At 44.2% G+C, this 21,583-nt stretch overlaps 1 protein-coding gene across 3 annotated transcripts; it reads right to left on the bottom strand.

Annotated features, from left to right (window-relative positions):
- Positions 1–393: 393 nt before the first annotated feature.
- LOC306789516 (5'-AMP-activated protein kinase subunit gamma-1-like) lies at positions 394–21,122 on the bottom strand. 3 transcript variants are annotated; one of them, XR_013772664.1, is made up of 16 exons: positions 20,936–21,122; positions 19,497–19,562; positions 17,520–17,784; positions 9,441–9,670; positions 7,079–7,130; positions 6,095–6,201; positions 5,296–5,377; positions 4,404–4,462; positions 4,266–4,311; positions 4,095–4,149; positions 3,847–3,973; positions 3,428–3,593; positions 3,297–3,334; positions 3,034–3,180; positions 2,766–2,942; positions 394–1,641 (listed from the first exon to the last, which is right to left on the bottom strand). XR_013772664.1 is itself a non-coding variant. In XM_079285501.1 (16 exons), the coding sequence occupies exons 1-16, from the start codon at positions 21,014–21,016 to the stop codon at positions 1,610–1,612; spliced, it is 1,647 nt and encodes a 548-aa protein (XP_079141627.1). In that variant the 5' UTR covers positions 21,017–21,122; the 3' UTR covers positions 394–1,609. The 3 variants fall into 3 exon arrangements, 1 of the variants encoding a protein (XP_079141627.1); XM_079285501.1 differs by having other exon boundaries at positions 2,849–2,942; XR_013772665.1 differs by lacking the exons at positions 17,520–17,784; positions 19,497–19,562; positions 20,936–21,122 and adding an exon at positions 14,381–15,007.
- Between the last annotated feature and the right edge of the window lie 461 nt (positions 21,123–21,583).

The raw sequence follows: 21,583 nt of genomic DNA, 5'->3' as shown, positions 1-21,583 counted from the left end.
CAAAGCTAAATAAGTTATTAGCATGACGTCATCCAGCTAGCCAAACCTGTCTGGTGTACAGCTAGAGAAGCTTCGCATGTACTGCTTCCCTTTCCCGCGAGTCTGCTGTCTGATTGTGAGGTCAGACTGATCTGGGATCAGCTCTTTGGCTGCAGAATCTCCGCCAAAGTTCTCCTCTCAAACGGGTCTTAGAGGAGTAGTGCTCGCGCTGGCGCGGGCCTGTAGAGACTTCTCCTGACGGGCACGCGCAGCTTGAAGCTGAATCTATTTGAGGGCGCTGATTGGCTAAATTGGGTGTATGACAGACAATAGTGGGAACCACTGAACTATTGTAGACATCCTTAGAAGAGTTAAAGAAAAAAACAAAATGAAACTAAAACTTAAGAACACGGCTTTAAAGTACATTCAGTGTCCATTTATTTTTCTGCAGCCAGAAAAACAGAAAAAAGTAAAACAAAGGACATTCATCCTGCTGAAGTGTAGTTTCTCATGCTTGCACGTTTTACAGTACATTTTGATCTGATACAAAGTCTCTTTGAACCGGCCATAGTGCCACAATATATTTACAAAAATAACATTAAAACCGCAGTCTCTTTAAACAAGTTGACACATTCATAAAAATAAAGCTTTGTGTGACACGTTTCCCGAAAACAAACGATCCTATTTACAGTCAAAGATAGAGATGAGTCCTGTCGAGCTACAGCAGAGAGAACACTTGTTTTTGCTTGTTTGCGAGTATTAGATTATCTGAAGCGTCAAAACAATTGGAAAGTAAATGTAAAAAAAGTAGTTTTAAACATCTGAAAAGACATTTCCCGGTCGTGTAATAAAATTACAAGAACACATCCTTAAGTAGCAATGAGTATAAATGACTTCTGATGCAAAATGAGTGATAAGTACTCACTGGCTGATCCTTGTTGTGTACCGTTGCGTTTGCCTCCACTGTGTTTGTGTGCCAAAATTATTTTTATTTAATTTAGGATATTCTTTGAATTAGATCTTCTTCCACAGACATGGTTTAAAAGCAGATAAAATACAACCAAATAAAGGAAAATAATGCTTGAATTAGTATAATTGCACTCATTTGACAAAAGAAATAATCCAAGGACACAAATTCTTGTCAGTGTTAAGTGGTGTGGACAGGGCAACAAAAGGCACAAATTCAGATTAAGCTTCTTTTTTTTTTTTTTTTAACAGCCACATTTCAGGGTAAGCTTCATTTTTCTACCAAACAATGAGTTGCATCTTTGACTGTTCGTTCACCTTCCGACACCATAAACGAGACGTTTTCCCGGAGGTGTTGACATTCAGTATAGACTATGAAAAGCGACTCGAAATCAACCGATGACAGCAGCATGATCCTAACTATACGACCCAAAACACTGGAGCCCTAATTCATCAGGAGCAGTCTAGACTTCCCCACCTTTCACCAAGCAAGTGACCTTAATGCATCTCTACGTCTGTGTCAGAGTATAAATACAGTACACTGCGTGTGTGTTAGTATCTGATCAGTGTTCAAACAAACAAAAGAAAAAAACAAAACTCAGAAAATCCATCCTCCGTGCAGGAACTCCACTTCATTCAGCGGTCTAGCTCCTCCTCCTCCTCCTCACTCAGCCAGGGTCTCCTCCTTACAGGCATCTGCAGAGAAGAGGAGAAGTTAGGACAGGATTACTTGATTTCCCCCCCCCATGCATTATCTTCATCAATAATTGTGTATAATAACTACAGCAGTGGCTTGATTTTTTTTGATCTACAGCAGGATCTCTCCTAACAAACAGAAAACATTAACCATTTTGCCCTTAAAAATATAATAACTCTCTAGTTAGAAATACTTTCATATGTTCGCCCAAAACAATTTCACAAATTAACATTGCTATCAAATTGTCAAGACTTTCTTTTGCTCAACTCCCCACTTTAAACAAGGATACACCAGCAGCAATGAAGCCAAAGGATTAGGAGTACGAATAACTCTCTATACAACATATAGACATGTCTGTCTGAACTGAGATTCCCTTTTTTCAACAAGGTTCATCCTTCCGTTTGAAGCCCTGAGTGACGGCCACAGTAGACTCCGTGAGAATTTACAGCCGATTGGTTAGTTTCACCAAATTGAGGCGGTGTTCTGCACAAATATGAACATCTAAAAGCCTGGGTAGAGGAACAGTAACCCTGTCCTTTAAACTGCTGCGTGTAATGTTTCCTACTGATCTGAACACGCGGGAACCTCCAACACCGGACTCACTAAACGTATGCAGGCATCTGTTATTTGCTTTCAAGCGTATCAACACAAAACATGTTAACATCAAAGTAGAGCTTGCAACTACATCTACTAAAAGCCAAACATAAAAGAGCAGAATTTAGAATGTGTAAAACATCTGCACGGGACAGCTTATGCCATTCAAACCCAACATTTGTGAATGATTTCCCTTAATCCATCCTATGAAACTACTGTAGGAACGCAAATACACAAAATAGCAATTTGCTAATCCCTATTCACACTTTGAAGCTGCTGCATGATGAAAAACAGAGATAGAGATAGATAGATAGATAGATAGATACACATATTTCAATGCACTGGTGAGGGCAGACATGGGATATATTTTTAGAACCAGCAGCAGTGAAGTCTCTTGTCCTGACCAGAGGATGGCAGCCTCTTCACCCCCCCCCCAAAAATCCATGCAGCAGCATCCAGCACGACAACCAGGACGTCAAGGCACCACACAGCCGGCTACAGGCGGCACAACCAGGTGCGATTACCCTACCTGGGGCACGGGTAGGGCGGGGAGAGAGCTCAGGGTCCGGGGCAGAGGGGGAGTTGGGGGCTAGCAATGCTGAGCATCTATACCTGCGGGGCTGAGCACCAGGGCCTGGAGGATGTCGGACAAGGAGACGATGCCCTCGATGCTTGAGCACTCGTCCACCACCACCAACCGATGCACCTGGCACAAAACACATCTCACAATCAGTCCTGAGGTCATGTCTCCTTAACTTAACGTGCACGGACGTCGGACCCGTTTTCAAAAATCTCACTTCAGCTTTGACGATTCTGTCCACGATTGTCTCCATCGTTTCCATTTTATGGCACTTCATGACTCCTTCGAAGTACTGAGAGCGGTGTTTCAGAGCCTGCGTCACCGTAATGTCCAGGTTGTTGTAAGTCTTCTCCGCAGCCAAGTTCTGAACCCACACACACACGAAAATGCATCGTAGAAAGTGAATCACGGAGCAGTTCAGCCTCTGATATTTGGTATTTTCTTTCTTCAAAAACAGAAATTGTAGAAATGTCAACTTACAATCACATCAAACTTGGAGTAAATATCCACAACTTTGCCTGCGAGAGGACAGAAAGTACGCCAGTATGTGAGTAAGTTTAGTATTATTATTTTTATGATAATTTGCCAACACTGGACATCTCTGATCTTACCCGACTCATCCACCACAGGCAGGGCGGACACTCTCCTCTCCACAAAAATGTTGAGTGCTTTGATGATGGGCGTGTTCGGGTGGATGAAAGCGATGTCGTGGTACGAACCAATGCCCAGCTCACCGAGAGTCTGCTTCATGAAAGCTGGCTTCGGCATTTCACACATCTGGAGTACACAAACGCACAGTGAGGCAGGAACATGTCGAGCAGGATCACTCTCCACCAGCTCCATTTAAGTGACGGCATATTCTGCCAATGTCCACATTGACCACTAGAGGGCAGCAGGCAAATGGAAGTGAGGACGAGATGACAGAGTTCCCAGCACGAGTAATCCTAATTATCCTTCCTATAGATTTAAACGCTCTGCAAGCTAAACACTCATTCACGGACAGACGGGCGGGGGTTTGTGTTGGACTCACAAAAAGCTGGAGGAACTTGAGGATCCTCTTGTGTGTGAGAATATAAAGTGCATTCCCCGTGACGGGGTCGATGACAGGCAGGCGGTGAATTTTGTTTTTGATGAGTGTGTACACTGCATCGAATAGGCTGCGGAACAAACAAACACAATGAGCAGTTACAATTCACACAGTTCAAAAATAAAATCGGCCCACATGGACACAAAAATATGCAATAAGGGAGATTCATAATTCACGGTGAGATGACGTACCTTGCGTCAGGCGATATGTTGACCAGAGGTTTGAATGTCGCTTGAAGGTAAACCTCTGTAGCAAGAGATTAAAGATTTAAGTGTTTTATATTCTGCTTGTAAAAACACAAATAAAAAAACCTTATATTATGCATGTTTACAGAAAGATGGCGGTACGATCATGAGGCTAACCTCTCCACGTCTCGAGCTTATGTTCCTCCAATTCATATATTTGCACCTGAAAGACAAGAATTAGATGTTGGTATAAGAAACACAAATAAATAAAAACAAGAGGAACCTCCATGCAAACATTATGTCAAGTAGACTTACCATTGGCGACTTATAGTACCACTGTAGTATGATGATGAAATCCGTGATTGTCAGCATTCCTGCAATGAAAACACACTGGATCTGTAAACAACGTATGGCGCCGAGCCTGCAGGCATTGTGCGATTGGGTACAAGAGAGAGCGCTTACAAGGGCGGGGTCCAAACAACACATCCCCCCCCCCTAACCTCACGCTGACCTGGCATCTATTATTCATCACAGGCTGACTTGCAATAAACTCTCCACAGGATAAAAACACAGCACAACAAAGCCGACCGAGCGCTGGTTTGGCTTTTATCATTCTATTACTAATAGAAAGTGGTTTCTGTTCGCCTGTTGTGATTTGGGTTTTTTGTGTGGGGGTAAATATTATTTCCAACTTCTTAGAGCACTTATCAATACAGAGGAGTCACTGCTGTGTTTAATGGTTTATGGCAGCTCTAATGACTTCTGCTCAATCTAAAGCATCGCACTCCACAAGACATGACCAGCAGCATTAATACACAGCCTGCCCAATGGAGCACCAGCACAGCAAGAGAAGTCACAAAATAAAAAAAGGAGCAATTTAACCTTTTTCTACAACTTAACTGTGGACTAAAAATATGTAGTCTTAAAAAGGTGCAGGAGTCAAAGCTACAGAGTAAGTAAGAAGAATAAAAGGCATCGAAACATATTTTCTTGAAAATTTCACACTCTGTTGCCAAGCGCCGTCTTTTCTTTGGCGATGGTATTTAACTGAAAGCTTCGCAAAAATATCTGCAACGTGTAAAGTCTTTGGACGCCTTATTTATGATTTAACGACTCTTTAAAATTCAAACTCAATGTTAAACATGCCTAACTTAGACCCGAGCAGCAAAACAAAGTTCATTTTGTGACGGGTTTTGAGGGTTCTTACCCACAAAGCTTTGCTTCTCTGTGTCCCATAGCGGAGCAGCTCGCACACCGTTGGCTACCAAGGCAAAGAAGGCTTTCTTCACCTGTTACGCAACAGTTGAAAAGAAAAACCCAATTACCTCATACACACACACACAATACTTCACAACAATATGTGATGACTTCATCGATTGATTAGTCGATGGACGGAAAACTCAGCAGCAATTCTGATAATCGATCAATTCAGTTGTTAAATCAAACAAAAAGGGCAAATATTCACCGGTCCAAGCTTCTTCAATTTGAAGATTTACCACTTTGTGTTTTATACTCTCTGAACTTTCTATGAATTCTTCACCAGGTTCTTGACATCTTGATATTTTTAATGTCGACAAATGAATGTCTCATTAAAAATAATCTTTGCTTTCCGCCTTCAGCATCATCTGAGCATTTATTTTTGTTTCCGTCACATTCTCATGTAGAAGAGAGGCTTGTGCTGTGTTTTGTGAAGTACTGTACGTTCTAAACTCCTGATGGCTTTGTGTTGGTTTTAGTATTTTCACTTTTCTTTTAGATACGGACTCTCAAGTCTCAGCTTCGGTGGATTTAGTGGTTGAAGGTCTACACATCAAAGAGGCCAGGCCTCCACAGGATTACTGTTTAACCGCTTTATGACAATTGCATCAACCATCTCATATAAACCGCTCTGAGGCAAACAGTCCAGCACATTTTTACTGAACATTAACTTCGGCCCAACGTCTTTTTTCCAGTCATCAAAGGTTTGTCTGAAGGCAAAGTGAACTTCATTTTGTCTCAGTACTGACTTGGAGTGCCGTGTCGAACACAACCAGCTTGGAGCTGGTGGGGACGATGTCATAGCACTTGTGGGATTTCATGAAGCGCATGTAAACATCACTCTCAGGTTCAGCAGCTGGAAGGACAAAAAGCAGGAAAATACTTTTAGAGGAAGGATAAATCTCACAGGGAATATATAATGAGAGCCCGAGAACAAAACACACTCTGAGCATAAACAACCATTACGGGTCTGGACCACTTAAAGCCACTTTACTGCTCCCTCTTACTGACAATTTAGATCCTCTTTAAGAACCAACAAGACCAGAAACAGTGGAAAAACACAGACAGCGCTACTTGGGAACTTCGGTCCTTCACCGATGATGCGGTTTGAGATTACACATGGTGGCGAAACACTGACTTCTCCATTCGTTCACTGAGAAATCTAAATAAATGTTGAATCATTAAGTCAAAATAAAACATTTTGTTCCAAAAAATAAATAAATAAATAAAAAGATTCCTGGTCTGACAAATTAACATTTTGAAGTCATGTCTGACGTTTTAGTTTTCTCGGATATTTTACAGATTGAATGATTACTCAATTAAAAACATTCTAAAATAATCTCACGTGGTGCAATAACTTTTATTCACCTTGATAAAATGCAGAGCCCTATTAAAATCAAGCAGTCTCTCCAATACTCCACAGGTATGTGTCCATCTATCAAGACCTCATCAAAAAAAATATACATTTATTCAGATAAACAGATGCGTTATGACAACAACGCAGGAAAGTCAGTCGCCTGTAGAGGAAATCCCTCCAATTTGTGACACAATTCACAGCAGCTGAATCGCTGGGTCTGCATGCATAAGGCTCGGATATCCGACATCCTTTCTCTAAGAAACAGCTGGAATACCCGAGACGTCCTGATGTGACGGACTCACCTTCACGTTCCATCGCTTGCTGAGTTAAAAGGTCGTGAAAGGAGAGCACCGGGTCATCGCAATGGGACACTTACCATCATCATCTAGTTCAAGTTTCTCCAGCATGCCTTCGAATAAACCGCAGACCTGTGAGAGGAAAGGGGCAGAAATGCGCAGTGAAGATCGCAGCGAGTCCTCACAGCAACAACAACAACAACAAGGCAAAACTTTGCTGTAGATGTTTGGAGTGAGCGGCAGGGTGAAGCGACTTTTTCCCCCAGCGGCCCCAGCAGACTGATCACACAGAGTGCGCAGAAACACCAAAACCACCACACGCACACACTCACGCGCGCAAAAAAACAACTGTCGTGCGCCACCGGCGTTTCACCGATGACATAAACCTCCTCCAAGTCCGCTACATATACACAGTTTACGTGACATAAACATTGTGCTGTAGAGCTGCAACTTTAATGGCACGTTATCATCATTATTATTAGACTACACACACCCCTTAAAACTCAGAGTGGAACAGTCCTGATCTATTTGCTGCAGTAGGGGGGGAGACCAATGTCTACGCGCTGACCAAACAGCCGCGTTCACACAGGCGCGCGAGAATTAATCCCACCTTGATAAACCAGTTGAATTATTTTTTAGTTGTAATCTACCAAACTACACCCGCCAGAGGAAAAGTCTTTCCCAGACAGCGTGGAGGAGGAAAAATGAAGCAGGAAGCTCCACGCGCTGTGGACACACCCCTCTATGCAGGGCAACCTGGGTGCTTCACCATATTAGGAAATCCCTTATGTTGCTTAGCAGCAAGAAGCTGGGGATGCCTGGGCACATCTTCAGAGCTAATGTCTTCTGACAAAACGAGCAACGTAGCAGAGTTCCGCAAAAAAAACAACTCTTTGGAGAAAATGGCATGCAAAGTGTGCTATTTGCATCTTGCGCGCAACATAGGCGAGCATTAAAATGTGCGGTGTCATGCTGACAGATTTGCATGGCCTATGAAAAGTGTGCGAGTTGTAATCCGCCTGATTTCCCCTGGTCCCTAATTTGCAAGCATATTCACAACAGGCCACTGCAGCAGTGGGAGACAGCCTGCATACCTGCTCTGGGATGCAAGACAATCCCCCGTGTCGCCCCTGCAATGGTGACACAGCGCTTCTCTTGCCAAAAACACACTCCTGCACTTTCATAAATCTGTGCCCTGCTGCGTCACAGCGTGCACTTGGTCTGCTTTGTTCTTACAGCGAACTCCAGCGAAGCAGACATGCACACATCCGTTAAATGAATTGCTTTTGTGCTTGGATTTAGCAAAAGGACGATTATTTGGTCAGCCTCCCCCTTATGAATGACGGAGAGGGGAGGGCGGGGTCACAGAGAAGATGACAGGCACCGGCTCATCGCTCCCCAACCACAATCATTAGTCCTTGGGTGTTAATACCGACAGTATACAATGTTGGTGATGAAATATTGATTTACCCCTCTCTACCTAGAATGCACAATCACTCATGGCTGACAGGTGGAGACAGACCTTCAGATAATTATTCATTGAATGGGCACACTAGCTGTGGGAAATCTGGCATCACATCCCGACTCAAGACTGTGGTGAATCCGAAATAAAACCCTTGTGACAAAACACTGAGCCACCCCTCAGCCGATTGTGCGCCCGCTTAGTCCGCCATCTAATGCAGTTTGCGTCAATGCAGAGTTAATATTTTTATCGTCCGAGCAAATAGTGCAAACACAGGCCTGCTGACACACAGGCCTGCTGACACACAGCATGCTCCAGTGTCAGAGCTCGGATTAAAGAGATTGGCATCGTCCATGCTTTCCGTTCACCACTCCCCCAAGTAAACCCTTTTGACACCGAGTAACGCAGCGCATGGAAAGACAGTTATGTTGTTGCCACAAAGTAAAAACAAAAAATCGTAATTAGTTTCACATCTTGTGATCAGTGTGGTTTTCGTCTGTACTTTCATAAAATATGACTTATATGTATAAGTGATACTGAAGTAGAGCAAAGAAAACAGCATTTTACCTGCAAATTTAGTCACACATTCAGGCTTATTTTTGAGTAAAAGCGCTTCATATTTCACCTATTTTAGGAATTTACATGGGTATGCTCCTCCAAAGCCCCAGGACAGTTCAGTCAGTACTTGTTAACTCAAGCCACCCTCTTCTAAAGCCAGACGGTGACCTTCAAACTAGTTTTATACCTGATGTGAACTCTCTCTGCTCCATAAACAACTCTACACACCCAATATACGTTTACGTTCCAACATTGCTGACTGGCAAAACAAGTCACTACTAAATCTAGTTGACTGAGTCAAAACCACAATGATTTATTGATTGGCATTCACAAGCAGTGACCGAACCGACCCGAGGCAAACAAATAACCAGATTATGTTTTTATTTAAATGGCAAATTAGACATTTTTGCGGTGTGACTCACTTGTGGCGAGGTAGAGTAGGATGGCACAGGGCTCGAGGAAGCGGCGATCGGGGGTTTAGCAAAGGGAAGGCCGAGGCGCTGTCCTGTGCCTGGAGGCGTGGAGATCGAGCGGGATCGGGTGCTCGCCTCTAGGCGTTCAGGGCTGGGCCCGCTCGGCTGGGCCTCCTGCGTGAACACAGGCTGGCTGCAAGCCTGGGTTGGGGTGGTGGGTGGTGTGGAGAGTCCAGAGGCTGCAGAGAGATCAACAGATACCAAAACTCGTCACGTGTTCCTCTCAATGTCGGTCCAAACTTTGTTTTCAGTGACACTGAAACGCCACGCGGATTGACGTCGCCGATAGGCCTCGTTGGCAAGACTGAGGTACAGCAATCGTGACTGCTGCAGATACCATCAACGCCGTCACATGCTATAACGGACAAGGAATGCATATCTGATCCATCAGGGACCGAGAGAGTCCTGGGTACCAGGAAACAACACAAATGCCAGCGATAAAGTCTCAGCCCATTCGATAACAGACGTGGACGAACCACCATTAGAAAGACAGCTACCAAATGATATCAACTTAGATAACAAGTAGCAACACGTGTTCGCTTTAATAAGCGCCTTCAACAAACATGGTTACCTTCCCAATTTACTGAGTTTGTCATTTTGTCCATGCATAAATTGTTCATCTTAGGAAGTTTATGAAGAACACATGATGCATCATGTAGATGTGTCAGTTACTAATTATATATTATGTCATATTCTATCAACACATCTACAAACCTTTACCAATCACAAGCTCATTTCAAAAAAGGCATTGACATTCTAGAGGTCCTTAAAAATCCTCTGCAACCAACACAGGTGTTTTCACTTATGTGGCCTGATTAGACCTGAGCAGAGGACGAATTAGCCAGAAGTGAAAACACCTGTGTGGTTGTGCAGAGCCTTTCATTCTTGTTAATCCATTCACTTGTATTGTCTCTTGCTTCTTTTTTTTGTTGAAATGTTTGTATTCATCCGCACTAACAAACACTCTCTTTAGCTGTGGGAGAGGCAGCTTGGACCCTGTGTGGGATGAGAGCTGAGAACTGGTCCCTGTGGGTTGGACCTCATTAAACTTTGAGTGTGACAAATAGGCTGCATGTCTTTATGTTCAAATGAGAATGGTAAAGAGCCTCAAGAGAAATAAGAAACAACTAAATTAAATGTGACAAAAAGACACAAACATAATTCATTGTCAAAACATTAATTAAAAACACTTTAAAATATTGGAATGAATCGATGAGGTTGCCCTTATATCTAGTTTTACTTTATATCTCAATATTAATGTAATTATCCTTTTTTAATAGTTTATTAAAATGCATTAATGAAGTAATTTATTAGATTAAGGCTACAATTATCCTTCTATCATATTCCTCAGTAACACTGCTGTGAATTGACATCTGCATCACTCTGTATTAACAAAAAATCCAAAAAAAATCCACTCCAAAGCTCATCTCACCTCAATGAATGCTCTCGAAAGTGATCGATAATGTATCAGTATTGGATAAAGAATCACAATGAAACATGCAGGACGCCTCCTTCCTGTTCCTGGCGTCCCTCCACAATAACTAAGCCGATTACAACATAAGCAGCCGCATTAAACGGCAGTCTAGCAGTCAGATACCCGTCACGCTGCTCGACCTGCCGCGGTGTCGGCTTGCAGGTTGTCCGTCACTTGACAGCCCTCACATGCTCCTTCACTTCAGGCATCGCGGCCTTTACGCAGGACGACATGCGACACTCACGGCACCGCGCCGACATTTTTCTAAAGGCCGGACAATGAGTGACATGGGTGATGAGGACCAAATGGTTCCTCCACCACAAGACTTCCAGTTGACTTTTTGTCACGCTTACATATCCAACACCGGTGTGCCAGTGAAGCGGACTCAACCGCCGGCATGCAAGTACAAGAATCAATGAAACAAACTGAGATTGTTATTCAAACATACGACTGAGAAATGAAGTATTTTGAGTATTTAACTCAAAGGTTAAAAAGTTGTGTGTACTTCTCAATGAACCAGGACAGAAGTGTCCGTATTGTGACCGGTATGACACACTGTATTTAGATCGTGTCTTGTGACTCTTTCTTGCCTTCAAAATATAATCTTCCAACAGAGAATTATACAAAGTTAGGAGATACTTTATATATATACATATATAAATAAATAAAGCCCTGTGTGTCGAGTGAACACATTTCTTTGGTCCGTCCAAGCGCACTCCGCACTATCTCTTGACATTTAGTTAGTGAGCACCAGCCCTCTTCGGCTTGACCTGCTTCCGCAGTGGTGCCTTCTTATTTTAGCCGCGCTGTTGTGGCACATTCCACAGGAGGAGATAACAGCGGGGCTGGGAGCCCTCTCCTCGGCCTGGGTAATACGGGGCAGCCAGACACCACACAGGACACAGGAAAGCCATTGCGTCGTCCAGTCCATCCAACTTTACAAACATACAAAAAAACACTTACGCACTATATATATATATATATATATAATATATAATATCATAGAAGAACATACCAAACACTGATTAGATGCACTTTTGCAAAGCTCTGTCTACACAGGAAGACAAAAGCAGCATTGACGTGCAAGGTTAATCTCTCCAAACCTGGAAAATCACTAATATTAATGAGTCAAATGTTCATTTCCATATCACTTTATTGTGCAACTATTAGAATCAGAGATGAAACGATTGGCAATCAATAAGTCAACTCAGACAAAATGAATCTGAAGCTACTTTGTTAATTGATTAAAGGCTCTACATATACATATGTTGCACGAGAGCACCATATGTGTCCAACTATCTAACACCAAAACAAATGGGCACCTCGGCTAAATCCATGCAACATAATTATTAGCTTGTTAGCTGTCCTGCTAATGCTAGCTGGCTAAAAAGCATGTATTCTTCTGTGGAGGAAAATCTGAAACGTCGCCTTCAGCTGAACGCTTTAAACTGCACTCTGCCAGCTCGCTTCTACAATGCCAAATGCTTTTACGTTCCAGAGGCCTAACGCAGCCACAGTCGAGGTGGTCAAACTCGTTTTCGCCGGATTAGACCCGAGCACAGGTGAAGCCAGAAGTGAAAACACCTGTGTGTGTGTGCAGGGCCTTTCATTGATTTAAAAATGCTTCAGGTAGCATAACATTTGATGGTTTCAATTGAATGTTTGGGATGGCTTTGATGACAGTGCATTTCTTTTGAAAATGGTATATTCTTCGGTGGAGGAAAATCTTGAACGTCGCCTTCAGCTGAACGCTTTGAACTGCACTCTGCCATCTCGCTTTTACAACGCTGTGCCAGAGGTCACTCTCTTAGTCTCTTCATAAACACGGCGAGGGCCAACAGTTGCAAAGGGAAGGACTCGCATGCACTAAGCTTCACTTCATAGTTGTTTGCTGCTATATTTATGTTCAAAATCTCATACAGTATATAGCTCCTTTAACTGTCTGTCATTTTTCAAGCAAAATGGCAAACATTTCCTTTCTCCAGCTTCTCAATTGTGTCGATTTTTGTGTAATGTGATAGCGAATTGAATATTTTGGGGGTTTTGCATGAGATGCAGTGTTTGGGAGGTGTTAACATAACACCCATAAAAGCAGATCCTCCCCCCCGGGGAGGCGACAGAGTATGTTCAGTCAAGTGGTTCTACGGTGACTCCGGGAGCAACGTGATCCTCATTGGTAGACGTCAGAGCGGCAGCGAGGGCTGCTACAGGCAGCCCGATTGGACGCGGTGCTACAGCCCTCTCCGGTGTGTGGATTGTGAAGCAATAGGCGATCGCAAAGTCAGTAACCCCAATTAGCAATAAGGGTTTAAAACTAATTTGCAAAAGTACACCATGATACAGATTCTCTGCTACAAAGTACGTGGCATGTTCAGCCCCTCGATAATGGCCGGCTCACTACCACATAGGTGTGCAAACTGCATCATGAAAACATTTTAAATGAGCAGTCACAATTCGAACTGACGTACAAAATGTCACTGAGAAGCACAAAGACGACTGAAATTTCTCCTCGGTGTAGAAGCGCCGGCTCAAAGGACTTATGGTTTCGGCTGAGATGTCACCGCGTTCTATACTGCCTTCACGACGAACTCTACATCTTACGCAGCAGCCACACTCGGTCGTACATCATTGTAACGGGCTCCTCTCATCCACTCCGCCTGACGTCAGCCCGGCTGTAAATCAGGAGCTGTAAGGTCCGTGACGAAGGGCCACTTGAACGCCACAGCGTCCCCCAGTGCTTCACACATCGAGCATTATGAGCTAAACACTTTACGATAGCTGCCTTAAGTCTGCATGGAGCTCTGTGCTTTTCCTTTGGCCTCCATCTTCTGTCCCTGTTCATGTTGGCCTGCTTTTCTCATGAGAACCTGAGGGAATATTGCAAACAGTGAAAGAGTCCTAACACATTGGAAAAGGCCCCGAAAACTCAACTTGGCACCTTCTGACGATCCCTACATCAGCTGAAATGCTTTCTGTGGATTTAAATAAAGTTGTTTTCTTTTTTAAATGGAGAGGCTATTCTGAAGAGACAGGATATGAGACAGAAATAATGAACTGATACTGTATCAGAGAGGAGTGGCTATAAATGACTTTACCATGATGACCACAAAACACATTTCACTTATTTCTGTCACTGCTTTAACGTTAGAACTATTAATCAGGCACAATGCATACAGAATCACGCAGTGTGTGCAGCGTTTAGCAAACCTCTAGCCTCAGGTCGTAGCTTCACCACTTTGTGCAGACGTCCTGCATGCGTTTGTGAAACCAGAGACCATGTAATCAGCACCGAAACTATATGGAGAACCTAAGGCCATAGTGATGAGCTTTATATAAATATCTGGATCCATAGGTACTCGACTACAGGAGGAAGCTGCAGGATAAAAGGGAGTGTGTGAAGAGCACAGCACGTTACCAGACAGACATGACGCCTCGGACTGATGCCGCCCTCCGAGCCCGTCCTGCTCCTTCCGTTTCTTGCTCCTCCTCAGGCTGCCAAACCTCTTCATGAAGCGCGGTGGGTTGTGGGTTCAAGACTAAATTTGACCATGACCATCCGCATCGCCATATGGGGTGCAGAGATTGGCTCGCAAACTGTCCCAAGGGAGAGTCACTCTATTTGCTAGATGAAGCAAGTTGTAGAGAAATTGTAATTGAAAAGTGCGTCCAACTGACGTCCACAGATCCAGAGGACGATTTGTCTTTTGAAGCAGTTTTTGTCTTTAGAAGATAGAGACGGTCCTTCCTATTAAAAAAAGGAGACTGGTCACCTTCAAATCGACGGATGAAGAATGTATAAAATTGTCCTCAGGATTCTTCTGCAGGAGAATAAACTAATGTTGGCATTAAGTACAGCATTACACTTTTACTTGGATCAGAAAATGAAGAAATTTTTTTAAAAATCCACGGAGCCCCGTGCCAGCAGGGAGCAGTGCACTCTGTTTCAGCTCATACGCGTCATGAAAAAGGAAAGAAAAGAAGCTTCAGCTGAGAAATGTCCCTCCCGCAAGTGATGCAAAGAGCAACTGGGACCGGAGCGCGCCCCCCCCCCTCTCAGCTGAGTCAGTGCTGTGAACTGTCAGGTGCAGCTGTGGGAGGCGTCTCTTTAATATAGCACCGCATGCCAGCAGCCTGTAAAAGGACGACCAGTCTACAAAGGATGCACCAGCGATTGGCTCAGGCTGCACGTCTTGCTGCACGTCTCCCCCCCCCCCCTCCCCCCTTCCAATGCCCTCCCTCTCCCGACAGAGGAAAGTAAGCACAGGCACATCTTTCTCACTCTGTCTTCACACAATACATCCAGGATCAGGGATCAGTCTCAGCATTTCCTCAGATTAAAAACTACAAATGAAGACTCAAGCTGTGGTTTTGAGCTGGGTGTCCTGCAGCTCTGACACTTGTACATTAGGTTGTCTGTTAATTTTAGGGGCCTGACCTTTAAGCAGATGACAGCAGGGGACCCTCCCATGTTCTGTCAGCTGATCAGAAAGCCTCCATTCAATACCACCAGCCTCCCCAACCCGTAACAGATGGCCCCACTCAGTATCTGCTGCTCACACATTAGCTCCAGTCTGTCCAGTACAGATCTCAATTCACATGTTATGCAAGTGTTCCAATCAGTGGGTCAATGGCTAATATGAGTGAGGGGTTCAAATATCAATGATGAAATCAGTCGCCTCAAACACCACTTCAGATTCAGTTTGTATTGAAGGTTGCCAAGTTCCAGATCCATGAGGATTTTAAATACCGTCCACGGTTTATTTTGTTAAACTTTAGCTTCCACACACATAATAAAATCATTCTGCCCTTGTACGGTCTGCGCTTTCTGAATTTTGGAAAGTCAAAACTGCCCGGTTCCTTTATTTACTGACAACATACAGCACACAGTGGCAACAGAGAGAGAGAGGGGGGGGGGGGGGGGGGGGGGGGGTCTGCATGGTTGTATGAGGAGCTGCTAAGAGTCCGGTCACTTCCAGATAAGGGTATGAAAACACCAGCGTTGCCTTCAGCGGGGAGATACTGACAATGTCCAGGCTGATGGGAAGACACATATTTAGACCAGATGGGAATGCAAAGACATTCTGATCATATTTGTGGCAACTATGGTTATAAATGCACCTGAGAAAACAGTCAACTCATGCATATTATTATGCAACTTATACAAAATCAGACGTTCAGGAAAACACAAAGTCTATAAAAATACCTCTATGTTTAAGAAAATGGTACAAAGAAACCAATATTGATAATAATAATGAAGTATAAACTGGCAGCTTAATCAACACTAGTTTGAGGACTGAATCCAGACTAGACTGTGCCTTCAGCACCCCCTTGTGGTGAAAGTAGGGTGTCTACAAAAACATCCACACTACTAAAACTGGAAAAGCTGCTGGCCCGCTCAGTCGCTGTACGAGATATATTTACATGCATACTATTATCATTTAAAGCCACAGCATTACTCAGGAACGTCTCGGACCACATCACACTCTTAAAAGATCCCGAGCAGCTGGCACGAGAGGGCTGGAGCCGCCGGTGTGCTTTGCTGCGTTTGAGTTTGGCCCCTGCAGAGCTATTCCACCAGCCGCTGCCAAACTGACCCTGCGCGAGGAAACCGAAGAATGGGTGCGCGTGCGAGCCAAAAACATATGACTCATCGTTTTGCCGTTGGATACGCTAGCTTCCAGCAGCGCTGTTTCCATGTGAAACAGGCTGGGTTTCTGTTATGTAATCGGCCACAGAACTACACAGAGACATGAGAGCTGAAAATCTGCACGTTGGGGTCTGTTCTTCATCAAACCAGGCCTTGTTCTGCCCGAGCCGGTCTCATTCCCACCTCTTAGCGCATACCAGTATCACCATTATGTCATTTATGAGTTTTCATTTGGGGAATGCACTATGGGCTGGACTCCCACCTGCAGGATGCCAAACCTTAATCTAATAAACTGGCTTTGAAATGCACAGCTCAATGCTAGGTATTGGGAGCTAAAAAAAGGACTCCTCTGATTCTGACAATAAACAAAGACGACCATTCTCTGATAATGAAGGACCATCTATCCTCTCCTCAAGCAATCGCCCATCTGTCTGATGAGGCTCATGACCATGTTGGCCTGTTGGGGATGGCAAAAGAATGCAGTGGACTTTTCTTTCTTTTTTTAAACCATGAGGAAATCTAGGCTTCTACTTCCTTATTGGCACAGCGGTGTGTTCATTGCGTGCAGCTGTCAGTTCAGCCACAAGCTGCAAAATACCTGAACTCATGAACTCCATCGGATAGACGCTGGTTCCTGTGTGCGGCTTCAGCTCGTACATACAACAGGAAACCCAAATAATCATCGAGATAACTGACTTTCATCTTTTGTGTCTTACTTCCTTTATAACCCCCCCCCCCCCCCCTTCCTCCTAGACCGGCTCTTGCACAAGATAACATCAGTATTAATCTGCGTTGTTGAATACTATTTATCAAACTACAGTTGTAGTCAATCCACCAATTGACGTTACGGCATGTCAGGGTGTTCGTCACGAGTGGGCAGTCCGTGCGATGTCTTTTTTCGACTCACCCCTCTTGGTCCTGGAGAAGATTTTCATGCTCGCAGGCGTGGAGCTGGGCGAGGAGCGGAAGATGCCGCTGAAGCTGAGTCGGCGGGGGGACTTGGGTGGGGAGTCCTGATAGGAGGAATAGGGGAAGATGGTTTTCGGGGAGCCCGAGCCGGCCCTCACTTGCACTGGAGCAGACTGAGAATATGGGGGCAAAGGGGAGCCGGCTGATGGGCTCCTCGCGGACAACCCTTCGGTGGGGCTCGCTGAACGGATGCGGCGCTTTCCCTGAAAGACAATAAAAAGAGAGAGACGGTTTGATTTTCCTGTACTTTTGAAAAAGGTGTGACTTTATGCTCAGAGTGTTATGTGGGACGGTGAGAGGCCGCTGAGCTTATCTGTGAAAAACTGACAGACACATAACAACACGGAGAGATTTATTGTGAAATGACGGCCACTGATTGCACTTGCTTTTTGCGTGAGCTTTCCATTATTGGTTACTTCTTCTTTCCGCCCCCACACACACACAACATTGTTTTTGTTTCGTCAGCCACGTTGTAACACTCTGTGGTACATGTGAGTAGCGGGTGCAGAGTGCAGTAAGGGAAATGTTCTTTCATGATCCATAAAACTTACTGAGCTACCAACCATTTTGATGCCTTACTTTCTTAAACAGAGCGCTCTATGACGCAGCATTTTTCATGATATCTCATTTTGTCAGCACATAAAGCTGTAAACTACTTTATTAGAGCTGAGCAGCAAAATATAGCCACAATTTTGCATTGCATGCCGCACTCACAATGTTAACTATTAAGCATGTTGTTTTCATAAAACATTGTACAAATCCAATGGTTCTCCATCTCCCTCTAAGACTTAACATAACGCTGCATAGGGCACCATGCAGGCCTCGCCCTCGATACGAGTCAGTAACAGCACCATCAGGTCCTCTTAAACAACAGTGAGCCTATTTTTCATTCTAACTTTCTGTGTTGTCGAGTCCGTCTTCGCAAGGTTAACATACACAGACAAGATACATTCTTCTCCTTCTCGCAGTGCAGATACCAAAAGCAAAACAGAGGAGAGACGGCAGCCAATCTCTCCAGAGACAGAGAGCGCCTCCTCCCACTGCTGACTGCCGTCTGCTCTGGATGTGCCAACAACCATCTTTTAACCATTTGTGGTCTGACTGTGACACAGTGAGGCGTTAGAACACGCAGAGATCTCCCGCTCGGGAGGGAGTATTTACAGAAAACAATCAAATGAAACAAGGAGTGTTTATGTTTAAGTCTATGTAACATAACCGGGCTCAACAAAACAGATGCGTGATGATATGAAGTTATGCGCTGTAATGCACTGGTAATACAATCAAAACGGGGAAGCACTGTTTGGTCTGGTCTACTTCACGAAGGTGCAGAGCGGTGTTTGCTTAGAGGCTTAACCCAACTCCATGTGCACATTTCTGTTTAAACCAATCCTGTGACAAGTCTGAGGGAGGGAAAGCACACACCCAGCATTTGTGTTTGCCAACAACTCCAACTCTGACATTGTGCAAGAGCTTGTTAAGGCAAGTGAACAGCTATGAGGTTTTGTTTTCTGGATTACATGTTTAAAAAACACAAGAGAATGCAGCTTCTGATCAGAATTACACACGAGTGAAACATGTAGTCGGGCAGATATGAGGTAATGATCACAGAATGACTCCTATTCAAATCAATCCGAGCAGACAGTAGGAAGACACTGCTTTCTTTTAGAATAATCTATTTCACGCCACACAGTGGGCGTGATGTTACTGTAAGCCAGTGAGCGTTGGCAGAATAGGAAAGATGGCCTCGAGTAATATTTTGCTCTCCCAAATCCGCGTCTAAACGTATTCAAAGCCAAACAAACAAGAGCCTAAAAGACGAGATACATTTACTGGGGGGGAAATAAAGCAAGAATGCGAAAACAAACAAGTGGCAAGTAAATGAAAACAAAAAAAATTAGGAAAATAATATCTGTACCGTCTGAGCGCCACTTTTGGTTGAGCCAATCGTCTCCACTTGTGGGGATGTAAACGCACCAAAGTCCTGCAGATAGAAGAGTTTAAGGAACGTTTAGGAAATACAGCAGGAAAACAAAAAGTGTCAAGTCATAACAGGCAACACGAACGCCTGCTTGGCCAGCACGTGCTGCTTCAGCCGGTCCTGTCAAATAGATAATTGTACGTTCCTCATCAATTTGAGTGAAAGTGAAGATGCACGCCACTCGAAAAAGAAGAACATGCTTTGACAATGCGGAAACCTTTGCGAGCAAACACAACACCCAACCTTCCCCATACCAAGGGCTGAGTTTTACATTCCACACTAGAGCGCTTCAGTTTGATTATACACACAAACCAGTTCCGATTTATACTACGCAACTGCGTCGGCGTTTCCACCAGGTCGAGGTTGTGGAATTTCATGTAGTGAGAAGGAAAAGCCACAACACTGTGTTGTATTCACAAGCTTACTTCCTATTGGGGAAGTGATTTGTCTCATCTATACAGCTGCACATGAATGCATCATAACAACTCAAATGACACTTTCAGCTGCATTATTACGTCGTTTTCCAACCTTAAAAATAAATATCTCAACTATTGCACAAGATCTCAAAAGGTTGTATCCACTCCATTTAAATTGGGTCAGCATGCAGGTGGATCTGATGGATGCCGTCCAAAAACGTGTTATCACCAAACTGTGCTCACGAGATGTTTTGTCCTTGAGAAACAGAAGGTTCGATAGAGCTTTACGGTCTGCAGCAATATCATTCCCTTCATAGGTCTTTGTAGGCTTGTGAAGCAAAGAAAAACAACAACACAAACCCCAGACATGAACTGCCCACAGTGGTGAATAGACGAATAGACACTGTGACCCAGGCCCAGCTGGCTACTGAAGTAAACACGACCCGCTGGTTGGAGCATGATGGTTCTAGGATGTTTCCCTTGCTTGTTATTACTTGTGTTTTCCTCGCAGTACTTGCATGCACATAGAGAAAACTCACTGATTGATAAAACAATAAATTCATCGTTGGTCGCGGCCTTATGATGACGTTAGTGGTTAAAGCCAGGGGGAGTTGGCTACCATGACTACACATTAAATAGTTATGGACATACCGTTGAAAATGTTCAACCTGTCGCAACATATATTTCCAAACAGACAACGTTTCTATCGAGCGGTATGTCCACTCAACGTGGCCTTAGAAGATGTTCATGTTCAGTCAGTTCTGTGACTGAAGGACTGAAGCGTCGGGACACACAGACAGCTGTCAATCATGCGCGCGCTTCTACGGCGCGTGCGAGTGCAAGCGGAGATGCAACAAAAAACGGCTAATAACGGCTAAAAGTCACACAAGTTCAACAACAAGCCACATTTTTTTAACAGTCACAGTAAGCCGCCAAATGATTAATACGTCACCGACTCACTGGCATGTTAATCCGCAGATTTCGTCTCCTCTTTGGCTTCTTTGAGCTGTCCTTGCTGGACTCCATCACCGTGCTTCCCATGTTTCTTCAAAGGAGCGAAAACCCCAAAAATAAAGCGTGCTAACTAACTGCGGTGTCGCGACTGCTGACCATCAACGGCCGCCTCCACCTTTTTCTTCAGCTGCCCCGTCTACTTACTACGAGCACACAGGCGCTGCCTCCTCCACCAGGAAGTATTCGAGAGGCAGGGCACGCATCTCCGAATCAGCTTCTGTTTACAGGTGTGGCGTCGCAGTCTGCACCCCGGAGAAATAAGTGTCTCCAGTCGTGTTTGCGGCTCAAGAAAAACAATATCACTCCCGTCAGTCCTAGCAAAACAGAGATTTATTTTTTACATGTATTTTTGGATCACACAGTCCAATAACCTTCCACCAGTGTCTTTCATTTCTGAATCCCCCCCAGTACGTCTTTTGTACGGTGGCAAAACAATAAAAGGCAAAACGGAGGACAACAGAGCCAGGAAAGCACGTTTTTGAAAGGGAAGCTAATTTGGACACCACACCAAGCAGTGTGGCCTGTAAAGAGATGCTTCACCAACAGATGTCAGCACCACGCAGATATTTAACTGGTTTGATGGACGGGAATTAA

The sequence above is a fragment of the Melanostigma gelatinosum genome (genome assembly GCF_949748355.1).
Source record: "Melanostigma gelatinosum genome assembly, chromosome: 15".
In the NCBI taxonomy this organism is placed as follows: domain Eukaryota; kingdom Metazoa; phylum Chordata; class Actinopteri; order Perciformes; family Zoarcidae; genus Melanostigma; species Melanostigma gelatinosum.
This window is presented reverse-complemented; position numbering and strand designations above follow the sequence as displayed.

Excerpts from the sequence above, each read along its gene's own strand:
- LOC306789516 (XM_079285501.1), bottom strand. The coding sequence starts at position 21,016 with ATGGGAAGCACGGTGATGGAGTCCAGCAAGGACAGCTCAAAGAAGCCA. Across the intron at positions 3,974-4,094 it reads AACATATCGCCTGACGCAAG|CCTATTCGATGCAGTGTACA; the intron begins GTACGTCATCTC and ends TTTGTTCCGCAG. Across the intron at positions 1,642-2,848 it reads CCTGGTGCTCAGCCCCGCAG|ATGCCTGTAAGGAGGAGACC; the intron begins GTATAGATGCTC and ends TCTTCTCTGCAG.